At 33.4% G+C, this 27,711-nt stretch overlaps 2 protein-coding genes and 1 long non-coding RNA gene across 10 annotated transcripts in view; 2 read left to right on the top strand and 1 right to left on the bottom strand.

Annotated features, from left to right (window-relative positions):
- Positions 1 to 2,560, top strand: part of LOC105337613 (kelch domain-containing protein 2) — an 11,242-nt gene extending 8,682 nt beyond the window's left edge. Inside the window, exons 10-11 of the mRNA XM_011442427.4 lie at positions 707 to 804; positions 1,471 to 2,560. Coding sequence (XP_011440729.2) covers positions 707 to 804; positions 1,471 to 1,730 — 358 coding nt within the window. The 3' untranslated portion in view covers positions 1,731 to 2,560. The remainder of the gene's footprint in view (positions 1 to 706; positions 805 to 1,470) is intronic.
- Positions 1 to 13,062, bottom strand: part of LOC109619910 (uncharacterized) — a 24,029-nt gene extending 10,967 nt beyond the window's left edge. Inside the window, exon 1 of the long non-coding RNA XR_002200594.3 lies at positions 12,895 to 13,062. This is a non-coding gene — a long non-coding RNA (uncharacterized lncRNA). The remainder of the gene's footprint in view (positions 1 to 12,894) is intronic.
- Positions 9,025 to 27,711, top strand: LOC105337611 (neurofilament heavy polypeptide). Of its 8 annotated transcripts, none has more exons than XM_011442423.4 (9): positions 9,025 to 9,182; positions 16,885 to 16,994; positions 19,861 to 20,120; positions 21,023 to 22,186; positions 23,187 to 23,477; positions 24,632 to 24,712; positions 25,248 to 25,351; positions 25,553 to 25,649; positions 26,012 to 27,711. In XM_011442423.4, the coding sequence occupies exons 3-9, from the start codon at positions 19,896 to 19,898 to the stop codon at positions 26,066 to 26,068; spliced, it is 2,019 nt and encodes a 672-aa protein (XP_011440725.3). In that variant the 5' UTR covers positions 9,025 to 9,182; positions 16,885 to 16,994; positions 19,861 to 19,895; the 3' UTR covers positions 26,069 to 27,711. The 8 variants fall into 8 exon arrangements, with proteins under 8 accessions (XP_011440725.3, XP_065944155.1, XP_011440724.3 ...); XM_066088083.1 differs by having other exon boundaries at positions 19,856 to 20,120; positions 21,155 to 22,186; XM_011442422.4 differs by having other exon boundaries at positions 19,856 to 20,120.

Genomic DNA, 27,711 nt, shown 5'->3' with positions numbered 1-27,711 from the left:
TACATAGGAATATGAAGAGAAAATCTTTAAAACTATTCTGGGAAAGTGTTCGGTTCAAAACTCAGTACTTAGTGTGAAAGCAAAGGTTATGCAGATTTAAGTCTGATGAAACCATGATTCCCTAGAGAAAAATGGGGCCATGAAATGGGGGGAGGGGGGGGTATATAGGAATAGAGACAAATTTTCTTACAGGTACAACAACAAAAGGGGCTTGGTATTTACCAAAAAATAAGAGGTTGATAAAAATTGGCAGATTTTCAATTTTTTTTAGCAAGATCTACTGTACTCAGTTGTCAAGATATTTTGATACTGTAATGCTAATTTGATCAGAATTAAGGCAATTTTTGCTCAGGTGAGCGATGTGGCCCCTGGGCCTCTTGTTATGAAAAGCAAAGAAAATATGTCATCCTGAACAAGTTTAGTAAGGTTAATACCAATGATCTTGAAACAAACACAAAGTACACAATGGATAGTGGACAAATTAAACTTAATATTATAAGTTCAAGCAAATAATATGCAATTTTGATTAATAAAAGTTTGCCCCCAGTTTTTTTTTTTTTTATTTTCCCTCCTCCGACCCAAATTTTTTACAACAAAATCCGTAAAACTAAAAATTAAATTTCTCTCGCCTAAGTTGCTTTGTGTTTAGATGAATACATTTAAAGACATGGCCAAAATATGATTTTGAAAATTCTTTTGGTTTCAGCTGGCATGCTTCATGTGCTCTAGCCAATAACCGTATCCTGATCCATGGCGGGTATGATGGAGATCTTGCTCTAGAGGATACACATATCTTCAACTTGGGTAATCAATGTTTAATTTTTGAATGGTTTCTGAGGGAGCATGAACCAAAAAAAATATGATGTAGTAATTTCATGAGCAATATGAGAGTTATCATTCTTTATTAAGAAAAACCTTTATGTAAGAATTTTAGTAATGCATATTAATAAATGACGTTTGCAATTTTAAATCCTGGTTTATGAGATATATGTATATGAAAAATGCTTTGTTGATTTAGTAACAAGCTGTGTGTGAAAAAAGGAAATTTTCACATAGCCTCTAGTGAACATCGTTTGGTACAACAATTTCAATGCATACCTTGCATATTATATACCACAGGAATTATTTGCTTACTTTTTGACCTGATTAAGAAGAAAAATAAGTTAGTCAGCTGCTGCTATAATAAACTTTGCTGCATACTCCTGCTCTTCACATTATTTTAAGCATATGAGGGACATTGAGAATTTTCCTTTGTCTATATTTATACCTAAAACATTGGAGTACAAACCCCAGTTCCAGTCGCCTTTTGTGTTGCTGTATATATTGTAAAAATTTCAAGAGACTTTCTCTGCTAAGAATATTTTTTTACTCAGTTTGATTTGGTTTATCCAAAAATAATGCAGAGATATTATTAAAAAGTAATCCCTAAATAATCTCTGGTAGATAATGGGATTCCTTTCACGTTGACAGGTACTTTGAGTTGGATGAAGATCCGTCTTGACCCCACACCTATCCCCCGCTGTGGGCACCAGTCCCTGTCCCTACCGTACTACCACGAGAACCAGGAGCAGGATGAGGTGCTGATCTTTGGGGGTGGGGATAATGATGGAGCTTTCTTCCATGATCTCATCAGTGCTAGCGTACCTCTGAACCCAGTGCTGGATGAATCTGTAACCACTACATCAAAACCACTGGATAACATAGCAAACCAAATGGAAGCAGTCCAATGATCAGTATAAATCAAAAGTCCTACCTCAATTTCTATTGTAGGAATATGAATTAATTCACAAGTTTTAGATTATAGGGCTTAGATATAGAAATGTCTCTATGAGATATTGATTTTGACTTTGAAAAAAGGAAATGATGCCCATCCTTCATTGTAATGCTGTATATTCATAATCTAGGAAGTTCATTATTATCAGATATTTTATCTATGGGAATTAATTTTTTTTGCATGGAATTAATTGTTAGCAGTGTATTTTCTGCACTTGTACATTGTTTAGGGGGCAGGTAACTGCACATACTGTAGGTGGGCTTTGAAGGAATATAATCTGTATAACATTTGATAGATATGTAAACAATAATTTAATTACAAAATAGATAAATTGGGATACCATATATATTTATTTGAATTCTGCTTTATAGTTACATTCCTGATGTGGTCACTAGCATGTAAATATAAAGACTTTTCTACAATATTTGATATTCGGATCTTCCTTTGTACTCACGTGTAGGCTTATATGTATGTTTATTTGTATGTATGAAATACAATTTTGATTTGTTAGTTGATGATTTAATTAAGGAATAGAAGCCATCAAATTATTTTTATTAATTCTTTTCTGTTAAGTATCCAAATTAAGTGCAAGTTCAATGCTACATTGTACATTGTCTGTGCACATTTTTATAGTTGATCATTACTATGCAGTCCTAATATGGCAGCTGTAGATGTCTTATACATGTACTAACCTAACTGTATTATGTGTGGTAAAAGAAATATAGAATGGATGTATGCAGGGCTCTGAGGAGCATCTCATTTTATGAAATAAAATACTGAACATGATTTTCTGTAAAGTTTTTTAGGATTATTTGTGAAAGACAATAATAATACGGTTTATGATTTGACTGGCACTTAATGGACAATATCCATTGAACATGTATTTATGATATGTGTAGATACACTTGAAGAAACTATTTTATACATATATTAAAGATGTAGCAGCATTTCATATTTTTAAGATGTGGGTTTATATATGACTTGAGCATCTCTTTAGGTGGTATGGGATGCCTGTCCATATTAAGGTGGAAACAGTAAAACACGGTTAAAGCGAGCACGCTTATAATGAATTGATGTGTACAGAGAAGTGATTTTCATTCCATGTGACTTAATTTCATGTTGTAAACTTGACAGATATACCGAATAACGTTTGTAACAAAGTAAAACCGCCAGTCCCTGGCACTTTGTTATAAGTGTGTTTTACTGTAATTAAAGGTGTATTATAATCTAAATACTTTCACCGGTTTAGATTTTTCATATTTTACAATATTTGACCAAAAGATATATTTAAAAAAATTATGGAAAGGTAAAAATCATAAAAGCCCCGGTGGGATCCCATGACATACAGATTTGTAGTTAACGATCTAACCCAATTGGCTATGTTGGTAGTACTGTAGATTCCTAATTTGATGCAAGTAATTCATATCCGCTTGAAATCGCAAGAAACTTATCTTGCAGGTTTTATAATCTCGCTTTTATTTTTTGGACAGATGTAAACTGAATGAAACTGATAAAAATTTGTTGTTTGTGATATATTCTTGCAATTCGGCAGAGAATGGTTCAATCGCAGAATTCAGTACTGGTGTTAAATAAGGAATCTACAGTATCAATTTTGGAAAAGAAAGAATTTAATATAAAATTATACTTGATTTTATTGTTTATTTCCATAGGAAGTATGTCACAATTAGAGTTTATGTAGTATGTAAGAAATTAATGGGTTAGCCTTAGTTTTAATACAACTGTAAGAAGTAAAAATATTCTTGAATTTTGTTACTATTTGAGCCTTAAGCAATTATTTTATCTGTGGAATGATGGAATCTGTTAAACACAAGTTGCACCCAAACATCTAAAAACAGGAAAATTATGGTTGCTTCTTTGAGAGAGTTGACAGAAATTCATTTGTGAATGAATGACCTGTAGATTCATCACCAACAAATACATATGCTGTGACCATTACTTGAATGTTTGCATTTCTATACGATGAAAAGCTCAGCTGCTTATTTTGATTAGGCGACATCAAACTATTTTCTTACAACCTTACTATATGATGTGAAGAAGTGATTTCAATTAATCTTACAGTCTTCTAATTTGTCTGTATATAATCATTGATAAAAGTCATTCTATTGCCTACTGGTGAATGAGGAGGAGGGGGTGGTGTAAAAATACATAACTAATTTTAACATAATGATTGCAAGATCAGGTAGACTAAATAATAATGTGAGGCCTCTAGAGATATGAATCTATGGTAAAATGAAATGGTGAAGTGATTTGACATGTATATTCCTCATAAGGGAATGGAAACATAATGCCCTTTGATTTGATCAAAGACTTAGAATGATGATATTTGTTTGAAGTAAATGTATTTTTGTGTTGTCATAGATTCCTATAAATGCAAGGATTCTGAACTAATATCAGAGCAAAATTGTGAAAAGACCCCTCATGGATTTTAAATCTTGCATTTTCTGGCCATTTTAAACCATAAGAAATTGAAAGCTAGTTTTGTGCTTGTGATTTTATTTTTGCGTGATTGATACAAAACCACAGAAGTAAGTACTTTTCAAAGTTTTATTGTGACCATTATTTAGAAATTTAGATTCACATATAATGTTGAATAGTGCTCTTATCCAAGGGTCTTGAATTTCATTAGTTTGCTTGATTTAAGGAATAAAGAATCATTCTTTGAGTATTATAAGGTGATAATTTTGGTCTGGGCATGATCAAATCCAATAAAGCCCAAAGGGCTTTATGATAGAATTGATCATTCCCCATGATAGAATTGATCATTCCCCAACTGAAATTATCACCTCATAGTATTCAAAGAATGGTTCCTTATTACTTATATTTATATAATTTTAAGCCATCGTACAATTAAATTTTAAAATATAAATAAGCAAACCCCACTGGCACCTCAATTTGGTGTCATTTGAAGTTATGGGTTATATAGTACAAAATTGATATGCAGTGTTATCACAGGCAAAGAGACTGGAAATATACTTGTATAAGCCCAGTAGCTGAGCTTTTTTTGTCCTCACATCATCCATGCTGTATGGTCAGTTTTAAAGAAACTTTACTTCTTTACTTAGTCCTTTTTGCACTGGTTACACTTCAGGCCATCACAAGAGACTTCAATACTGGTCTGTCCTGTGTCCATTTCTAGACCAAATTGTCTTTCATTTCTTTCTCAGATCTCCTCCAGGTCTCTTTTTGTCTGCCTATCTTTCTCTTTCTAGTTGGTGTCCACCTCATTGCTACCCTTGGTTTGGAGGTTAGGTGTATGCCTATCTCATCCACTGCCATTTTCTCCTACTTTTTATAGTGGGATGGTGTTGGTTCTATTATACAGCTCTTCATTGATCAGGAGATTGTTTTTGGCCAGAAGATGTGCAGTACTCTATAAAGACTTCGAGACTGGAAGGTGCCTTTCTAAGATTCAGATATGTTAGAAATAATCTTTTAAAATTTACAATACTTTTATTGAATCTTAGCATAGTTATATATTGGTAAGAGCAATTAAACTTTGTCACTTTTAACCTTTAACTATCAGTGCAATTACTTTAACTTCACAATTTCGGATTTTATTTGTAGTTCACTCAAGTAAGATGAAGCAGCTTTTATTCATCTTGATTCAAAGCTACATATTGGTGTGTCAAAATTTCTCAAGCCTTATTTTCTGAATCACCTTGAGTTTATTTCTACATCTTTTATTGCACTAGTTTCAAATAAACAGATCAATCATTTCTCCTGATTTTAACTTGTTAATAACAAAAAATGTGGAAAATCACTCCATCTTTCATCATTTATTTTACTTTAAAGTAAAGCGTAAAGATACAAGTTACATTTCTTTTAAGTACAGAAAGGTCGGTCATGTCCTCTAAACACATTCCTGTGGCAAGCATGATCAACATGAGATGCTTCTCGCCATATACCACGATAAAGTATGAAAATTATATAGCAGAAAATTGATATGTCATATTTAATACTTTTTTCTTATTACAAAAAAGCCAATGGTTTTTTTCTTCAGATTCTAGAGGTAGATGTTATTGATTCCTGGCCAAGAATTCCAACATTTAATTACCTGATGTCTAGGAATATTATCAATAAAGGTAACAGATTTTGTGTCAATTCAGAAACTGCAACTTCATGATAATAAACATGTTGGTATAGGAATGAGTGTTAATATAGAGCAAAATTGTCAATTTGTTATTTTGACTTTAAGTAACCTTATCGATTCTCTTAAACCTCTATGCACTTTAATGGTAAAGTGTTTGTCATATTAATATCCATTTTCTATCTGTCTTATTTATCACTCTTTGCATTTAGCTCATTTTGATATAAACTTTTCCAGATATTTTAATCTATTAAACTTTATTCAAAGATATTGATGGATAATGAGCATTGAAATACTTAGCTTATTTTTAAATCCATTTTTAAAACTTAGTTTAAATATTTTAACTTCACAAAGATACACAATGTCATGAAGAAGAGATTCAACTGTCACTGTTGAACTGAACTTCATTTATTTTACAACGATTGATAAGCAAGTTCTACAACTTATATTAATATCTCTCGTTGGCACGGATGTTAGCGCGAGGGGTTCATTGGTGTGGGAAGAAGCCTTAATTTTGCCTTAATCTCATGTAAGCAATAAAGCCTATGGGCCTAATTCTATTTAGAATTTGAGCATTCAACACCAACATCACGAAGAATTATTGCAAAGTATATTTATAATAATCATCTACCAGGGGCCATTATTTGAATGAAAAAAAGTGAAAAATTCTTAAATTTCTGGGAGATTTAATATCAAAACACATTGTGAGCTTTTTGGAGTCCTGTTATCTAGACAACAATTCTGTTTAAGAGTCAAATCTCTATAGATAATGGAATGACAGCTTTTCGCCTTTGTTTTATCACGGAGGGTGAATCTGAAGGGGATTAATGAGAGTTTTCTTAACAGCTTATTATACAGTCTGTCTGGGAGTGCAAGCCTGCAGATAAAGTGAGAAACAAGGAGGCTGTATGTTAAAAAGTGAGGGAATTTTTAGAGAAAAAGCTGATTCACCAGAGAAAAATGTAACATTTTTCTAAAGCACGATATAAATATATATGTTCCTTCCGACAGTGTTATATCAGCTTTAGTAAACAGTTAATAAAAATTTGAGGCATGATTTGATTTTACAGCATTTGATAAAATTTTGATAAACATATTAGCTTGCTTTGAAAAACTAAAGGTACAATATTTATTCCTTAAATACTGCCCTTTAAAGAGTATAAAATGCATATTTTAGAAATTGACAATTTATTTACTGGCAGGGGGAGTTGATATGGAAATTCTTTACAAACATTAAGATGTTAGTGTATACTCACTCTCTCTCCTTCTCTCTCTCTCTCTCTCTCTCTCTCTCTCTCATAACTGCTTTTATTAAGAAAAGGTACAAGAGGAAGAGAATACAGGATGTGTCCTCTGTTTAACCATGTAAAAATCATGAGAAGTGGACATATAACAGGATGTTAAATTTATATTTATAATATATACTTAAAAATCTAAGATTGAGATAAATGTTCTTCTCTATATTTATAGTGGGTGTTGATGGGGTTTCAGCAAAATTTGCTGAAGTGGGTTTTCTGTTACTTTAATGGGGATATTTCTGTGGGATATTCGGAAAAAGGGGGGGGGGGGGTGGTGACAGTTGTTGGGTTGTTTCAGGAACATTTACTAATGGGGTTAAGTTGTGAAGAGGTTGCTAAGGGGGCTTAATTCAGTACAAGTAGCAAATCACTATAACTTGTGATGTACTGAAAACCTAGAATTTTTACAGTAAGATTTCAGTTGATTCAATAGGATTTGCTGAAGTAGGCAAATATCAGTTACTGTAGTATTTGATGAAGATAATTTTAGCAAGATTTGCTGTAAATGGTTGATTTTGGCTACTTTAAAAGGAGGAGTTTGTTAAGAAGGATTTGAATGTTACTAGGGAATTTGTCAAGTTTAATCTACAGCAGGGTTAAATCAATAGGATTTTCTGAAGAGTCTAATTGGTAGTTCTGCTGTATTTGTAGAATCTCAGTTTCAGTAGGGGTTATGTAGAACATTGCTGATGTTGGCAATATATCTGGAAGATTTTAATATAGTAGGATTTATTGATCTGGTAATTTCAATAGATATTGTTATGGGATGATATTACAATAGGATATATAAAGGGCACTGCTAATTTGCATGCAGGAAGAAAAGACTTTTGATTATATACATATGACAGGATTTGCTTATTCAAGTTGTTTTAGCTACAAGTTTATAATATCAATACCAATGACAATACACTGTCTTAAATGACTGTTGGATATGATAGATCAGATTTCCTTTGTCTGCATTGTAGTTGGATCGGCAAATTGATAATGTGTAACTTTTCCTTAAAAGTAGATCAGATTTACATGTAATAATGCCTCTTATCATAGTATCATGTGTTTTAATGGACAGGAAAATATATGATGTAGAGTACATATTAAATAAAGATAAAATTTCATTAACAGGATGTGTCACATTAATGTTTATTTCAACTGAGAGAGAGAGAGAGGAGAGAGAGAATTTAATTTAGATGAACGCTGAAAACACATAAGATAAACAGGTTCTATCAAATGAGAATGCTTAGAATTCAGTGAAATATTTGATTAAAATTGAGAACTAGAAATCTTCAATATAGATTGAAATAAATCAATTTGAAGCATTAAACTGCCAATAATTTTTGGCATCTGTTAATTAGTGTTCAACCATTGGTGAATCAGCACATTCAATGGCAGGTGATAAAAGGATATCTATTTCAGAGGTCAATCGATGAAGGAGACAAGAAAAAAACTGGTCTAACAGCCATTGTAATTAAAGTATCAGTTTACCAATCTTGATTAGTCTCCTAACCACAGTTCAACAGGAAAGAGGAAAGTCTGGCTGTGGGCAAACAATCTGGAGACTCAGACCAAGCAAAATATTGGACTTCATCAGGAGCATCTGTTATAATCAGTCTAGCTGCGATGTGTTTGTGTTTTGACAAACAATACATGTAACTGGTTGTTTAGGTATATAAAGAAAGGTGTGTGAACCTGTAGATGACTAATGCCATTTATTGAACGGTAGAGACTGACTGAGTGGTGGAGATTTTGTCATAGGGTGTGCCTATCCGCTCGCTGCTACATGTAAACCAGTGTAGGAGAAACTACACCGAGACTGTAGAGCTCTGTCTTTGCCCTGTGGATGAGTACGATTAATTTCTATTATTAAATTCACATCCTCACTCCATTGCTGAGCTCCTTGTGTACACACTTCCTTCCTGTTTAACGACCAGAGCAACAGGATTGTTGTTAAATGTTGTAAACAGCCAGGATTTTATGTCTTTTGACAGTATTTCTGATAGTCCCTAGGGTAAGTTGCATGTATGTATATTTATAAGTTACTCTGTTGATTTTATCAAATACCTTTCAACAAATGATTTGTATCCATTTCTGAACACTTGAACTTTCATTAATTGTACATGTATAATGTTTTCAGCCTTAAAAACTGAACTGACTTCAATTTTCTTTCTGTGAGAAAATTCCGCAGTTTTTCTATCTACTTTATGAAAAATGAAATATATGTTATAGTTTTGTTGTAAAAATGTGTTTTTGAACTTGTTCAAGTTTTTGTGAAACCAATTTCACTGCTGCACATTGTATATATATGTGTATACATTGTATACATTGTATATATATAAATTCACTACAATAATGTAAAGTGATTTCAATGCATCATCTGTAACATCTGTGCATTGATCATTGTGGAGCTCTATAAGGCTTATTATAGCGGCCCTTAGGTGAACCCTGCACTTTGTTAGCAATATTCAATAAACGGCCTTCGCCCAGCCACACCCTGCTACAAAGCAGTTACTACAGCCTCTTTGTGGGTGTAAAGCAACCTTTGAACTCATTTATTATTCTTTGACTGATAGGCTGCACAGCTTTATTTTTATGAATGCAAATTATGTCAAAATGTGGTTACATATTCATGTATCATCAATAACATCCTCATTCAAGTGTCTGCATATCCTTGTCTGATTTTTTGCAAGCTGGTGCATCACTGAAATAACCTTGTCATCAGTTACATGAGCATTAATTTGCACACAACCAAAGTCTGATAACCCTAAGCTGTTGTCATGTAGGTCAACTACTGAGCCAGACATTTTGGGAGAGGTCTATTGATTTTTGTTCTGTTCTCTGATGGTCAATAACGTCTAGGGAAAACACTGACATTCCAGGACTTGTGACAACTTAAGCTGCTGCTCTCTCCTGAGTACCGACTAGGGACAATGATATCACTGATAGAAAAAAAAATATCAGGTCATTTGTTTTGAAGAAATTGGTTGGGTTTTGTGCACATATTGCAGTTTTTTTTAAATATGCACAATTGTAGCTGACTTAGCATTCCAATCAATGGACAAAATTAATATGGTTTTTATGATATCTTATTTGTGAAGACAACTAGGATCCATTTACTTCATTTACATTTTGATATCAGGATTCAGGATGACGCTTCATACTTTACAAAGAGAATGTGTTTGGTGTATTTTTGGATTGTTTGCTTAACCACAATAGATAGCTTTATGAAGTTCAAAGGAATTTTTTAATCTAAGCTTCCTTATATGATTTAATTTTCTCATTTCCTGACTGACTCTTCACTAAATATGATTGCATCTACAGCACTCTTGTCCTGTATATGAGGACGAGAGAGCATTTTGACTCGTTAGACACTTAAGTTGTCTCCCAACCCCTCACCCTCTTTTGAAAAGCTTCTGATGCCATTGATTCTATTTTCATATTGGAAAAAAAAGGTAAAGGTTCTGTGTATGACGAAAGGAATATTTATACATGTATAACCCGAACCTCATGTGTACATACATCCATGCAATCCACCATGGGACACCACTATTTAATTGTTTGGTAAACTGACTAACATTCAAAAACATACAAACTTACTTTTTGCAAAGTAGCTGATACTCTCAATTTTTGTTTCATTAATTTAACGACTGTGAATATGTTTGTGAAGATATCCCATCAGATCAAAGGTTAAGTGGCTGGACCACTAATTCCTGACAGCCAATATGTGTGTATACTTGTAATACAACATAGCACTCCCCTATGGTATGTAGATCAGCCAGTGTTGTTGAGTAACAGTGAACTAGGAGTGTCATACTTTGGGGTTCCTTCAGTCTAAGGTAGGCCACAAATTCAGTGCAATATCTGTTGGTGCAAGCTAGTGCATTCATGTGTATAGCCACAGAGAAAAAGTACTTATTTTAACCGTTGTGAACATTTTGAGGTCTTGTATACCAATATACCATGTGTCTAGAGGAGGAAGAAAATGTTATATATGAGGATGGCAGGTTAATAAAAACGATATTCAGAGAGGCCGTTTATTAAACAGTGGATCATCATCTTTGTATTGCTATTTGCATTTTAAAATCTCTTTTGTGTAAAATACATGAATGCATCTAAGAATTGGACATAAATCATCAGTAGAGGATAAAAATTCTGTACCTGTGATGTAAAAACCTGTACTGTGTATTTTGATATCATTTAATTGATCTTAAAGGTAAATTTAGGTTAAGAATGATAATTTGATGTATCAGCAAATGCAGTTACTTGCTTTTTGATCTTTATAAGGTCAGTACATCGTATTACACACCTCATTTAGTTTATCAAGCTGTGGAAATTTTTTTCATCTGCTCAGGGGAGTGTGGTTTTTAAGGGTTTTTTGTACTTGTGGTGCCAGTAATAGGTGAAGCTCGGTGGAATCTGGGGAATTTCTCTGAGGCTGCATTGTAACCCAGATCACTGACATTCATTCAGAAAATTATTAATTGTCACTTGCATCCACATGGCAAATTTCTTATACCATTTGACACATTTTTGTCCACATTCTTTCAGTGTATAATGGTACGTTGGATGTGTACTAGATGATATATTTGTGACATTACAAGTTAATGTTTCTCTGGGGGTGGTGATGGGTATGACCATGAAAATTTACGAGACCTTGAGTAAAAAGGTGACAGGGGTTTTTGTTGTTGAAATGATGTAGCGTGATATTTTATACTCATTTCATGCACCTGTTAATTGCCTTGTCTTCTGTGACCCCAATTAACCCATCTCCTATTATATTTTACAAACAATATTTGCAATGTGTACCTTAAATTGGCCATGTTGAAATGTTTTCAGTTTCAAATTATAATGATCAAATAGTCAACTACACTCTCTGAAATTGTCATTATAAGTGCATTGACCAGGGGATCCTATTCTCATTAAATATTGACAATATGAAGTGAATTTAACTTCAATTTCAAATAGATATTAGTGACAATATGTGAAAAATTATGTATCATTGCAAACCAATAGTGCTGAATGTACACCTATTAGAAGTACAATAATGTGAGAGATATATTTTCCTACTGATTTAATCAAATTGCCATCAGTATCCTTTTATTGGGAGAATATGAGTTTTTTGCCCTAATCTCTGGAGAGATATAGAGCCATATGTAGTTTCTGGAGTAAAAGTATTGATTCAGTCCTCAAATCCTCAGAGAGAACTGCATAATAAAAATATCCACAAGCACTCAGCTTGAAACATTGGCCTGAATTACTGGGCATTTTTTGTGCTAATGTGTATTTTTATATTTTCTTCATTTTCTGATGCAGAGAAATATTTGAGAATTTATCTTTATCTACACCTATTATCACCTGTTGGGTATATAAGAGACTACAAAGAGATATGGTGATAAATGTTTATTTGAGTAGTTTGATAATTTGTGATATTCAAGCTGAACTGAATTTCTGTGATATTGAAATGGGGGATGTAGAAAAAATAAAAGGCTGCAAAGGATCTTGCCAAGTTAAATTTTTCATGATAATCGTCCTAGCTTTGACTCAGCAGTAATATTGGGGCAACTTCATATAACAAACCATTTACATCTACATGTTTAATTTAACCCTTGTAATTTTAAGCTTGCTCGTGCTCTGATAAGGAAGATGAAAGGAGTACTTCCTTAACACCTTTTTTTCTCATTGAAATAAAACTGATATAATAGTAAAAAAAATCTTCCTCTTACACCTTCAGCCGAGTCTCTCCAGTGTAGATTAATTATTCTGAGTCCCTTGTGTTATCTCACAGGATCCTCCCCTATTTTGTCGGTATTTGCTTGTGACAGTCAAATCTATGCCTTCTGACTCCAAATCCAACATAATGTATAGATTAATGTGGATGAGCAATTTGTAGAGTGGCCTGCGTGTGATTCAGCCCTCGGGCCACATCATTATTGTATGGATTCTGACATTTGTTGTGGAAGGATGCACTAGTGTAATTGTTTCTGCTTGTTGGGCCAATAACAACTGCTGTTAAGGGATTTTTTGTATTGTGGTTTAATTTGGACTTATGTAAATACTTAACAGGTAATTGTTTTACACAAACAGATTTTAACCATTATTATATACTTTATAGGTGCAATCAATAATTATAAAGCATGTAGCACTGTTTTATACTTTTTAAGACTATTAATTTGCTGTGATTCAGAAATGTTTACATTAAGGAGATCGGTCGAGCATGCCTTAATAATTAGTCTTTACAACTTTATTGGACAAATATTTTTCCAGTACTAATTTGTAAGCTGCTCTGGTTAAATTGTCATGTTTGTAGTCACAATGGAAAGGATTAAATGGCTTCCTGGATAAATACACGGCAGGAAAATGTGTTACATATGTTACTATAAATGTTAAATGGCTGAGTCTGAGTAGCTTTGAGTCATAAGCTTGTGTCTACTCAACTTATTTCAATTAGAACATCATTCCGACCATTAGCTCACTGTCATGACTAATTCTGCATGCTCAATGGTGCTCAGCAACAGCATTTTGAGGACAACTTGACCTTTGACCTTTAGGATAGGGGAAACATCATCACAGCATCAAGTGTGTCACATGACTCATTCGCACAATTATCTTCTATCAATTGACTGTGGTTTATCAGTGTAACTAAAAACTCATTTACTTCTCTTCCTAATTGTTGACTTTCCCCTATGGCCTGTATCACTGGCTAAATTAAACCAGCTCAGCAGCTTGAGCTAAGGATTGATGCAGGAGAAAGGATTGATGAAGAGTGTGATTCATGCTTCATCAGTCAGCAGTATCAATGATCAAGCCAGAGTTGTGTACAAGAATCTAATGATTAGTTAAGATCATAATTATGATATTCAGCAAAAAGTAAACAATTAAAACATGCTGCAAATAACTATTGCCCCCCCCCCCCCCCCACCATCTCATGATACATAGATAATGGCCATGGTTATAGATGTATTGGTTTATGGATATACATCTCTCTCTCTCTCTCTCTCTTTCTCTCTCTCTCCTCTTGCGTGACTTTTGGATGTACAAATTTTTATCTATTTTCTTCCTGTTAAAATGAAGTACTCCAAATGTGGCACTCATAAAGGTTGAAGTTAAGTTTTAAACATTTTCATGAAAAAAAGTAGGTCGGAAAGGTTTTCTGAAATGTATTTTGACTGCCACATGAATTAACAAGGAAATGAATAGGGAACAATTATCAGTAGCTGTTTTAAAAATTGTTTATTTAATAATTGTTTTAAGGTAAAATTTTTCCTACTTTTAACAAATGCATTCATAAAACGTGAGTGAGTTGAAGCTATTGCAATAAGTTGGTAGAATTTTCTGTAAAAATTCAACTTTTTAACTGTAAGAAATTTCCTGTTTTGTACATTACGATTATATATATTTAAGAACAGAAAGCAGTAGTTGGTTTGTTCTCCTTGACCAGCGGGGAGTAATTTGTGACTGATAATTGATAAACAGGGTATCAGACAAGTTGTTTAATGCTATCTGCAAGGAGTAACTCATGTCCCTACACCTTACTAGCTGATGGATGTCAGTTTGAGCAGTATCTCTGTGTGCTAGTCTATATTTACTCTGCCCAGGTGTAAACAAACCAGGAACTTACTCTTGTGCATACCAGCAGGTAATTTTTATTGTTCTCATTGAAGGCTAGGTCTGTTATGTAAAGAGTATGCACATTTTGATTTTGCATGTGAATTTGATGAAAAATCTTTTTGCTAAAAATTTACCTCCCAAGTAATAAGGAGCTCAAGGTTTCTCCTCGAAGATAAAGAGGAAAAGAGGCATGCACTTTATTATGCACTTTAAAGTTTGATATCAGTTGGTGCAGTACTGGGGTAGATTGCATGATGATAGTCCTCAAGTATACAGGTATATAGTAGATAAAATTGACTGAGTGATTCAGCCTAATTCAACATGTACCTTCCCTCCTATGTATGATGTGTGTTTACTTTGAAAAAAAAAATATATAGAATTTTTTTCCTCATTTTGAGAATTGTCTGTGTTCAACAATGCTTTTAGTTGTACCGGTACATGTATTTAACCTAAACAAGCTAGTGCATCCTTTCCCTGTCTTTATTATAAAACATCCATGTATTTGGGGACATCTGTTCAAAAAGGGTTGCATTTCTTCAACAAATTGATACTGCCATATAAAAAAATAGAACAATTTGTAAGAGTGTTTTTTTGGATGAAGTTTTAGCATTTATCATTAGCACATGTAGCTTGTATCTTATTGTTTTGCTAGGTTTGAGTCAGAATTGGCCAGAGAACAGAGGTTCTTAGCAATGTGATTCGTATTAATGACACATGCATGATAGTTGTAGATTGATAACAGTTTCCTCTGCAGATTAAACAAACATAAATGTTAAATACAGTTCATGACTCAGAAATATTACCAACCTAATTGTTTCAGTGTGCCAGTTAAATTTTTTATTTTCAATTTGAGACCAAATTTTATTTCTGCTGACATTTGTGTCTCAAGGAACCCAAGTATATCATGCACGGAGATAGTAGTACTGTATTTATTAAATCCCAAAGTTTATATTGTTACTGCAATTAATTCAACACAGCATCTTTGCTTTTATTTTAACCAAAGAATCACACAAGGAGTAGAAATTGTATGGAATCAAACAGCCGATATTTCACTGTCTGTCTCATGCCATCTCTTTGGCTATCAGTCTTGTCATCAGCTAGTTCCTACTGGATGAGGGAGAGATAGGGTCCGTATTATGTCAGCTAGGTCCCCTGACATGCCCCCAGTGTAAGTGAACCCCTTGCTGGCAGTCAACATGTGTATGGCAGACAGATGTTTGAGTCCCAGGCTCTCCTGAGGAATGGGATGCTGTCAGTCTCTGCTCATTTTACTTGTAACAAAGGACTCTATAGGCTGTACAACACTAATTATTTCAAGAGCCTTCCAATACCCTTCCAATACGTAAAACTGTGATTTTTTGAAATTTTTCTCTGAATTTGGGGACACTTTAGGGGTCAGAAACAAGAACAGATTTGTCTGCTATTATTGAGCTAATTTTTAATGCTCATTCTCCATATGGTACATATTCTCTCTTACACTTTAATTTTGAAAATAAAAGTTATGCAATCATCATAGTCAAATAAGTTTAAATTGATAAAAGGAAGTACATTTTATTTTTATTTAAAATATTTGTCAAATAAGATACATGTACATGTGTATATAGGTCAATTATTTGTTTGCATTTAAGAGTTGCAAAGTTTCATGAGAGAAGATTAGTAAACCTTCAAGGCTCTCTGTTCTTCTAGCCTGAGTAAGTTTGACTGCACAACTTATTATCATGACATCCTGAAAGACTTTGAAAAGGAAGCATTTTTTGTAGCCCCTGTTTCTCAGAGAGAGGAATGCCGTTACATGAGAGAGAAAGTTATTATAATGAAAACATTTTTGATGATGAACAGATGTGAGTGAGGAATCTCTGAATCGGGAGTGAGGATTTGCCATCTGATAAACCATCGCAACACTCTTCACTCTCTGGGTCTGGCCTTGTGGGTCACTTATCCCAGTTTCGGATAAATAAATTCTGTATCAATCTGTAACTTGATCGGGTCACTCTGTGAGCTGCCCCCAGTGAGCTAGTGTCAATCTTTGCAAGTCTAGGACATCTATGATTATTTTTTTTCACTCTTTTGGGACTTTTAAAATTTTTCATTGGATTTGTTTTCAGAGCAAGAAGGAATATTATTGGTGTCATCTCTATTTGGTCTCTGAGATTCAGAGGGAGAAGGAAAATAGCTGAAGTGTGTACACCAATTAGGAACTCTTATTCGCAGACAAGTATGTATCAATGTTTATCTATGTTATCTCTGTTATATGATTTACTTTTTTAAGTGCTTTTTGATCTCAGAATATGACGTATGATTTTAGAAAAGAAATTGCCCTAACCATGTCAAATAATATGCTGTTGGACAAGGGTTTATCCCAAAGATAATTTTCTACCATGGGCTCATTTCATGTTTCTCAAATCATTTTTTTGGCATTAGTAAAACAAGATTTAGCAACTTTGTAATGATATTGACTTTCAGGGGTTGTTTTCAGGCCAAACTCCTTTAAATCGATCATTAATATAATAATGGAGAAGCATGCATCTTGTGACAGAGACATTAAAAGTATTTTGTCATGAAATGGCTAGGTTATATTGGTACCTAATTTGATACCAATGTTCTCGGGGACTGCGTTCAAACATTATATTCCTCTCATTTTCCTAGCTCCTGCTGTTTTAGAGTGTAATTGGGAAAAAAAATTAATGCTCTTTTCCATGGTGGACTTCAATACTTGCAGACTTGCTTGTTTTGCTTTATATTTAACATAAACACAATGTATGTTGTACCATGGGAGCTTAATATCCTGTAAGAAACATGTACATTTTATTCAATATACATACTAGTACTTTGAAGATGTAAACTATTTCTCGATATTAAGGTGTTGTAGGGTAGTAGTCAACTGTGCATAGGAGGAAAGGGGGGGGGGGGGGCTGAACAAAAAAAAAATGAGACCAGAAAAGAATAAGCTTGGCTCATTTTATGTTATGTCCACACTGTTTTCGACTGATGAACTAAAAAAGAAATGATCATATGGCTTGCTATCATAAACAACATGCCAAGTACATGTACCGTGCACCAGTGCTTGGCAGACTAAAGACATTAACCGGTATAATCTGATGTGCATAGCTGTCAGGGTTACAGCATATATCACTCAAGTTATAAGTGAACATGTATGTTTAAAAACAAGCCTTGATTTATGTATATCAACATGTATTGCAGTCCTTCGAGTCACATTCTTAAATAAACAAAGAAACATCTAACAATTCATTTGTGCATCAAGAAAAAAGCGATATGAAATTAAGTGTTTTTAGTCCAATCAGAAAATCTGAGCACCCCACAGCTGTTGCATTGTACCAGTAATAGATGTGGGCCCTCTGTCAAGGCCACACACAAGTATTATATCTTTCTGATATAAACACACAAACAGTAATAAGTTGTTTGCCACTAGCAAGGACACAAAGATAAAGTGTGCAAAGCAGACTTTTATGTGTGATGCACAGACTGGAGGCTAGTATACTCTAGGTCGGGCTGTCATAGATAGTCCATATCTCCACATTTATTCCACTGAAATGTGTGTGTGTGTGTGTGTGTGTGTGTGTGAGAGAGAGAGAGAGAGAGAGAGAGAGAGAGAGAGAGAGAGAGAGATTGAGATTCTATGGTAGTAATAAAAAGTGAAAGATTGTGACAGCTATAGTCAGCTGGGACTAGTAGTAATTGCACTGCATTTCACTAATTAACTCAGCAAGGGATCCTCTCTTATGATTGTTTAAATGGAATCTGATTAATTATTAATCAGAACTCTGCAGAGATTTAACAGATAGACTCAGCATGAGATTGTCTGCTCTGTGAAAGAACCAGACATTTTGGCTGTCTGACCTCACTGGGGCAATCCCAGTGGTAGCCATGGTTACCTAATGCATAAGTGACCTAAGCCTGCCATTTGGAAAGAGTGGCAATTTGCTGTAGGAAAAACAAAGAAACAGATAAACATCTTGTAATTAATATTTGTTAGATTGGACTTTAAAAACCCATCAGCTTCATGTTCTTCAATTTAGTATGAAAACAGACTATAAACATGATTGCACATATGCATTAAATAAACATTTAAGTTGAAAACACTTTTCCAGGATGTATTTAATTTTGAATAAAAATTTTATCAATTTTTTTATATTACAGATGTGAATGTGCACATTTTGGCATATAGTATGTATAGAAGACATTATCAATTAGGTTTTGATAAAAGGTCTTAAACATCTGAGTAAATAAGTCAAAAAACGTCTTCTGCATGAATATACTTTGTTACAAGATGTACACTTAAATTTGTATTTTTACACAATTCAATAGAAAACAGCTCTTAGGAAATCAGTCTAGATGTGTAAAGTGCTTCAACAAACATATGTTGGCTGTCTAATGTCAAGTGCCTTAACCAGGAAAAGATGCTGCAATTTGAATGCTCTGTATCAACAATCATCATATCATTTAGCTATGTATTCTGCAAGAAATATCTCCAGTCTCTTTATGTTGTTTCCAATTTTCAGACATGCAGCAAAGCTAACTTATTTATCATCAAAGAGCTCCAAAATGTTTATGTGTTCATGTTTTTAGGATATAAGAAATAGCTTCTATGGAGGGTTGTTTTTTTAACATCAACATTATGTAATCAGTAAATTCTTCACACTGAGCTCGATTCAGTGAAAGTGAGCTTAACTTGGAGTAAGCCAGACACATACACCATTGAAAGGAATCCCTGCATGGCTGAATAGCACCCTCTTTTTTTTTTTTTAAACAGACCCCCAGATTTATGAGATATTATTAGGTATATTTATCCAGAGTTTAAACATGTGACCCACTTCCTTGGCATTGTTTGAATAGTTCAACATCTGTTGGCTAATTCATTTTATGTAAAAATTGTGCAGGCTTGAATTGGAAACCTGATGCTTTAGTGAAGGAAATATTTCTGTCAGTGAGGTTTTATGAGGAATACAGCAATTTGTCTATTATAATACCTCACAAAATGATTTATAGAACAGATTAACAAATTAAATGCTTATATGTAATACATAGAAAAATTATTTAGCCTCTTATTTTTTTTAGATCAGTTTTTGGCCAGAGAGTGAAGGTTTGAAGAGCAAAAATGGGAAATTCATCAGGAAAAAACAAGAAAAATAAGAAGGGGAAGGAAGAAGGAGAAGAGAATGACCAAGCAGCCAATGAACAAACAGAACAAAAGCAAGGAGAGGAAGCAGCCAATGAGAACAAGGAAAACAAACCTGCTGAGGAAGCAGCCAATGAAACAAAAGAAGACAAAGCAGGAGATGAAGGAGGAGGAGGGGAAGAAGGAAAAACTGAAGAGTCAAAGGTAGCAAGTAGATCTAGCAAAGTATTTATCCTTGTACTCTATGGTGCTTGTGTTGACTTATAAAATGGAAAATTCTTTACTTTCATTTCACTTTAAAAAATTACTTTTCTTTATTGTAATTATTTCGATTATTTCTTTTATACTTAATTTATCTCTTTGCATGAAAATGGTTGCTTGAGGCTTATAATGATCTAGATACTTGTCTTGTATATTATTGGTCATATATAACTGTGTTGAGTGGTAGAAGTATTTATGTTCACAAGGACCTCTTTTGCTTGTCCTATATTTCCATGGTGCTGATTTCATTTCTACTCCAGCCTGTCTCTATCACAAGTCAAAAATTGCATTCAATATTCAAATTTCAAGTGCTTCACATTGTTTAAGCTTTTTGGCAGATGATACAAGTAAGGAGCTTGTTTACACTTGCAGGGAAAACTAATCATGGTTTTTCACAAAAAAGCATAAATCTTGAAATTTGATTGTATTTTTACATTTGTATTCATAAAGTACATGTTAGTACTGCTTATACAAAACTTAAAGCTTTTATTCTATCCTTTAAAAAAATACTTACTGATAGTCAAAACTGATATTTAATAAAAGTTGATTTAAAATAGATATACTACAGTACTTGTATATGTAAACTTCATCAACACTGCTTCTCTTTTTCAAAAAATTTATATGGAAAAAATCATCAAAAAAAAAAAAACTGCTTGGTGTGTATGAAAAGCGTAATGCCATAACTATCAAACCTTTTTATTCTTGATGTATAATCTGCATTTCTTTGAATTTAATTTTTTTCATTTAGATATTCAAATCAAAAATTGAAACACATTATTTGATACTGATTGGGGATGGGTAATTTTTTTTTGTTGACAAGATCCCTTGTTTTACCTACTTTATAGAACACTGGAGGACTTGTGCCATTGGGTGCTGGTTATCGGTCACCATGGAAATATGTAGCAATGAATGTCCTTGGTGTTTTGTGGTACATGGTGTGTATGTTTGTCAACCCCCTGTCTGTATATTTCTATCAGGGAACAGCTCAGAAAGCAGATGGAAAGGAAGGTGAAAAGTCACCAGAAAATGCCGCCACTGTCAAAACTAAAGAAACAAATGTAGAGCAAAAAACTGATGCTAGTAATAATGCAAAACCTGAAAATGAGATAAAAGATGAACAAAAGGCAAATGACACCAATGTGGCACAATCCTCTAGTGAACAAAAGTCTGACAATGTTGAACCAGTATCTAGTTCTGTCTCAAATGAAAAAGAGGCAGGCAAAGTTGAAAAGTCTGAGGAGAAATCAGCTGAAGTTAAGGCAGAGCAAGAAACAAATGAACAGCCATCTCAAAATGAAACAGAGAAATGTGAAACTAGTGACAATATTACAGATCGTAATCCTCCTTTAGCATGTCAAGATGAGGAAGGATTAGACACACCTGAAATCAATGAGAAAAATGCTCAAGAGAGTGATGAAGTTGCTAAAGAGCCAACAGTGGAATCAGTAGATGATGCTGCAGCAGTAGTGGAAAAGCAACCGGAAGAACCTGCTTCAGATAATAGTCAAGATACTCCAAAAGAGACTGAAGTGAAATCTGAGGAGAGCTCTAAACCTGTTGCCCAAGATGAAGAGACTGTCGAAAAGACTGAAGAATTGATGAAAGAACCTGTCAAAGAAATTGCAGAGGAGCAGTCTGTAGAAACAGCCACAGAAGAAAACTCAGAAGAAACGCAACAAACAGAGGAACATGTGAATAAGGCAAATGATGTCTCTGAAGAAGCAAACACTCCTCAAGAGCAACAACCAGAAGCAGGTGAGGAAGAAAAGGATGAAGGAAAAAATGAAAACCTAGAAGAATCAAAACAATCAGAGGCACCTGCAGATGAGGCAAATATTGCCAGTGAGGAAGCAACTGGTGCTCAAGAGCAACAATCGAAAACAGTTGAAGAAGAAAAGGATGAAGGAGACAATGAAAAAACACCAGAGGAGTCAGAAATTGGGGAGAAAACTTTGCCTTCAATGGAAACTGAACAACAAAAGGAGGAGGTTGTAGAAAATAATGTAGAGGTAAGTAAAGGCTAGTAATTCAGGAGGAAGGAATGAAAAAATGGAGAAATGGAAGTGCCACCACTTTATAGGCGGAATTAAAAGCAAATCTTAAACCAAATTCTAAGTTATTACACCACTCAGTTGTATGGAAATGGACGAAAATGAAAGTGGACTCCATTAAAAGAAGATTATGTAATAAAGCCATCATTATTGGGAAATATCTATTTCATTCAACTGTGAGTGAAGAAACAGGGATGCTTTAAAATGGAGGAGATGATCTTAAGGAATGTGGAAATAGTATCTAGATAAACCCTCCAACCTTTTGATAAATTCTGCAATGCAAAGTTTTAAGTAAATACTGATCTTATTTTCCTATCTTCTCTGTTGGTGTATTCTTGTTCATGTTGTATACAGTGTATTACATCATCTGTAGATGAGGGAGTTCAGTGCATGACAACATGGTTTGGGGTAAAGATTTCTGATAAAACTGAACACTTCTAATTTACTATTTCTGAAAATTTTTCAAACCGTCTTATACCATGTATACTCTGGAAACATTTAAATATGCATTCTATTGCTATCAAACATGTTTGGAAACTTTCCAACTTCCTTTCCTCAATTTCTTGTCATGACAATTTGCTTGTTGCTTAAATATACAACAATTTTTTGGGGCAAGTGTATTATCTCTTGCAGCTTTTTTGTTTCTAACTATGATAAGAAAAGTTCAGTTTAGGTTAAATTCCAGGGAGAATAAGTTCAAAAAATAAAAACCAGCTTCAAGTGAACCCTTACATTTTAAGATTCCAAGAGAGAGAGAGAGAGAGAGAGAGAGAGAGAGAGAGAGAGAGAGAGAGAGAGATAAAAAACTTACAATAATTACTACTTTTTTAATCTTTAAACACTGTTTTTTAATAAACCTGGTCAAATTTACAAAAACAAGGAAATGACTAAATATTGTATTCCAAAACAATATTTGAAGTCGAATTAAAAAAAATGTACTTTATAAATTTTACCTTAGGAGCCAGAGCCCAAAGAACAGAAGAGTGAGGAAACACCTAAACCTGATGAAACGACAGCTGACACCCCTAAACCAGATGAGCCAGAACCAGCAGCTCAGGAGGAATCTAAGGAAGAATCCAAGGAGGAACCTAAGGAAGAATCCAAGGAAGAAACTAAGGAGGAACCTAAGGAAGAAAGTAAGGAAGAAACTAAGGAGGAACCTAAGGAAGAAACCAAGGAAGAGACTAAGGAAGAAACCAAGGAAGAACCAGCCCCAGAATCAGAGGAAAAGCCTCCCATGGAAGTTTGTGTAAGTGCTAAATTCTTATTTAGTTTAAATTTTGATGAATGCATGCACCACACATGACTAGTAAAGATTATTGTAATGGTATTTCAATAAGAGAGTGGATAAGATTTAGTCTGGAGTTTTTTGCAAGGCAAGAAATAATCCTGGTTCATGGGAACCAGAATCTTGCAGCCTCCTGCAATGGGTGTGATTAAGCTGGTAAATGTACAAACATTATTGCAAAAATGAATTTGAAATTTAATGCTAACAAAAATTCCCATGATTGGTTTTATTTCTAACATAAACTGATTCTTTTTGGTCAATAGGAATTTATTTCATTTCATAAGAAATAATCATTATGCTTTTTAAAACTTACGAGGATTTTTGCTGACAACCAGGAATTCTGTTTTTAAGTGGGAATGAAATTGAATAATGAAAAGTAGTTTATGTGTGGCAATTTTCAGGAAAAAAGTAATTTGAAACTATATTGATTGCAATTTTTTTGTAGGAAATAATGAGTAGAGGTGGTTTATGATATATAATTGGACAATTTAGGAAGCTCCTGAAAGTGCTGTTAACATTTTTAAACATGAGTGTCTTTTTCCATCATATATTTACACCCACTTGGTATTTATTTCCTCCAATATCTAAGAAAAGAAAACAAGGCAGAAATGTTCCATCAACTTCCATGACCAAAATGACAAAATGAGATCTGTCTAATTTGATCACTGACAATTATAGGATATAGACTTGATTTAACTTGTTAATTTGACCTGTTGATTTGTTTATTTTCCAAAATTATTTCTATGCATTCAAATAAATGTTGTTCTGAATTTTTTTGTGTCTTGATTTATATTGTTCACATCTAAATGAAAGTCCAACATGTAAATTGATCCTTTTTGCATCAGAAATATGCTTTGACTGATGATTTTGAAAAATTCCTGAAATTTTTTATTTTTTAATTACTGGTATTGTATTCCATTATGAATTAGTTTGGTAGAGCTTACATTTATTTGTAGTTATATTGTACTGGTACATGCATGGTTATACATTGTGTTTTTTTTAAGCTTACTTAGTCTCCAACATTTTGTAATTTAAAATTTCCCAGTGACTGGGCATTGCTCTTTTACTAATACTTAGGATCAAATTTTCTTTTCCCTTTTTGAAATTTTAAACAGGAGCCCCCACGGACAGAACCAGAGGCAGCGGCTCCAGCCGAGTCAGAACCACCAGTAGCCACCCAGGAGGAAAGTGCAGAGGTAGGTAGTCTATCACTATAGATAAAATAGCTGGTATTGTAGCGTATTGCATTAGAAAAGCTTGTTTAATTGATTGTTATTCTTTGACTGTTCTGGTATATTTTGAAGAGCTGAAATTTTAAGATTGATTGAGCATATGCAGATTTAATCAGTCATATCTGAAATAGGAGAAAACAGAGTACTTTTCAATATTTCATATACTGTAAAGGTATTTATCTGCATATTCTATTTAGCCTTTTTGGTGGCTGTATCAAGTACATCACCAAATGTCAAATAAATATGTTACAGTAGATCAATGATTCAGAAATGTGCTAAATCAAATCCACACAAACTTATTGAAATGGTATCTTCCACCAAATATTGTACATGCCAAATATTATACATATACTGTACCATAATGCTTTTAAGCAAATCTAATTGGTTGTTGCCCAAGTTAGAACATATTTGCAAACCAATGCTCAATATGTATACCTCTTTGTACCTTAAATAATAAGGGAGACTTTTAAAGCTAATGTTCATTAAAAAATTATTTCAGAGTGAGAAGTTTGCCACTGAGTTCCAATGGGAAGATGAAGGAGAAACCGTCAAAGTGTCCGGCTCTTTTAATGATTGGAAAGAGCAAGTGCCTTTAGAGAAAAAGTATGTTTATGCTGCTTAACATACCAGCATTTTTATTATGCAAAGAAAGATAACTCCTCTAAATTCATGTTACAGCATTTTTTTTTTCACCACAGTCATAAAATATGTTCTGGGTGAAAAAAAATTCTTGAAGGTGATTTTTTAAAAATGTTTAATGATGAAGAGTTACATTAATTACACATGCATGTTTTTTTTTTACAGTGGAGACAACGTTTTCCAAGCTGTCATTGATCTCCCCAAAGGAGAATATGTGTTCAAATTCATTGTGGATGATAATTGGATAATTAGCAAAAAACTGGTAATACATTTGTATTTAAAACAACGGTACACATATGAATATGTAGATGGTGAATTACATCCGTATATCGATGTCTTTACAGTTTCTAAATGTATTTAAAAAGCAGATTTTTAGCTAGAGAAAATATGAAAATTCTACACTTATCTATTGAATGTTCTGTTTTTTTTTGACACATCATAAAAACAATTACATGCATGACAAAAAGTCATGATTGTTGATATAGAAGCTATAATAGAACCCTTCCTTGATATACTATAATACAATAATTCAACTTTGAAGCATTATGTGCATTAGATTAAAATGATATATGCTAAATAAGAAAAAAACTTTTTGGAATACATGTATTAAATTTGTCATTTCAGCCAACCAAAGTTGCCGATGATGGAGTAGAAAACAATGTTGTCGTGGTTTCCGGCTGAGCTTGCCCAGTCCTCTCCCCGACTCTACACAAACAACACTAAGTCAAGACGCATTCTCTGTGACATTCCAAGCATACAGATTAAATCAGCTGACATATTTTCTTCTTTTTGTGAAAAATTTGATCATCATTACACCAAAAGAAAACCAAGACGATTTTTTTTTATTTTGCAAAGCATATTTGTTTGATGGTGGACTTGGAGTTCTAGTTTAAGAGCTGAGCAAGAGTTTTATTTTTCTCTCACGTTTTCTTTGGAGATTTATCATTGAAATCATGCTTTGATCTTTGAAGGCCTTTTTTACTTTCACTTCTGCGGTATTTGCTTGTATTTTGTGCTTTACAAAAGTGTAAATGTGTTTGTATAAGTGTGAATGTGTATTTTGTAGAAGTACATGAAATATTTATTCTTTAAATCCTCTCAACGTGGGACTTTAAGCATCAAAAACACTATTAATGAGGACAATATGTAGTAAAGGGAATTCTTTGACCAAGCTTTTATGTGTTTTTAGCTAAATCCATGTCCCAAATATTTTTTTTCACAAGGTTTGGTAAATAGAATAGCATTTAGTATTAAATTGACCTTGTTTTTTTTAACCCCCCAAAAATTCAGTTGCAAACATCCTCTGTTCACATTTTGATTCGAAACCCTGCTCATACTGACCCTTGCTGTTGTGCTTCAGATAGGGTGGTTCTAATTGTAACTCTATATGGGACAACCCATATTACTCGTACAGTCAACAAGGCAAGAGTTTCATTAACAGCTGTTAAGTACAATAAGTACGGAGTGACTGAAGTGTGGTAATTGGGTTCTGAAATGTTGTGACAAGTAGTTTTTTTTATATGAATAGTTCAACCCTCAGAATGAGTCCGAAGTTCAAATGGAAGCCCCAAGAGCTGTTTGTTTTGTAATTCTGTGATTTATTTGTTCAGCCTAATCATTATCACCGAGATGCTTTAAATAGTTATAATTTACGTAAGATTGGTAGAAGAGAGATAGTTGCTATTATTGTATGAGGTTCTCAATTCTTTCCACCTTTTTTATATCTGGCTTTTAAACCAATTGTATTCATTCATATTCTTGGTAATGTTGCCTAATTTTTGAATGCACTGGTGAATAGGAGTTTGTGGTGAGCTTTATCAAGGGGGAGATAATTCTACATTTATTTGCAATGCAATTTGTTGGATAGTAATCATTCATATTTTTGTATAACTGTGGTGTATATTGTCACATTGAATGCTGTCACACTGTGAAATGAATGTTTCCTTTCTCTAAATATATAAGATTTGAAAGGATAAAAAAAACTGTAAGTGAATTTCTCCTTCAGTTAAGATGATTTTGATCTATGATCATGAAATTCTCTTGAGTAGACATCTTATTGTACTTAAATATTTTAATGGATATTTTTTTTGTTATATAAGTTAATATCTTTACTTACCACTAAGTAATCATCAAAATGAAACGATTGTGTTATATTGTTTATATGTCAATTTATAGTGTTTGTTAATTACTAAAATATCTAGTCATTTTTTTGTATACCTAACAAAAGACATTAATTTTAGGGGAAAATTTCACATAAGTGGTAAAAGTGCTTGTAGTAATGTAGTGTCTTGTATGTCATTGAAATAAAATTAACTAAGTTAAAA

Source organism: Magallana gigas, chromosome 6 (genome assembly GCF_963853765.1).
Source record: "Magallana gigas chromosome 6, xbMagGiga1.1, whole genome shotgun sequence".
In the NCBI taxonomy this organism is placed as follows: Eukaryota; Metazoa; Mollusca; class Bivalvia; order Ostreida; family Ostreidae; genus Magallana; species Magallana gigas.
This window is presented reverse-complemented; position numbering and strand designations above follow the sequence as displayed.

Excerpts from the sequence above, each read along its gene's own strand:
- LOC105337611 (XM_011442423.4), top strand. The coding sequence starts at position 19,896 with ATGGGAAATTCATCAGGAAAAAACAAGAAAAATAAGAAGGGGAAGGAA. Across the intron at positions 22,187-23,186 it reads TTGTAGAAAATAATGTAGAG|GAGCCAGAGCCCAAAGAACA; the intron begins GTAAGTAAAGGC and ends ATTTTACCTTAG. Across the intron at positions 25,650-26,011 it reads GGATAATTAGCAAAAAACTG|CCAACCAAAGTTGCCGATGA; the intron begins GTAATACATTTG and ends TTGTCATTTCAG.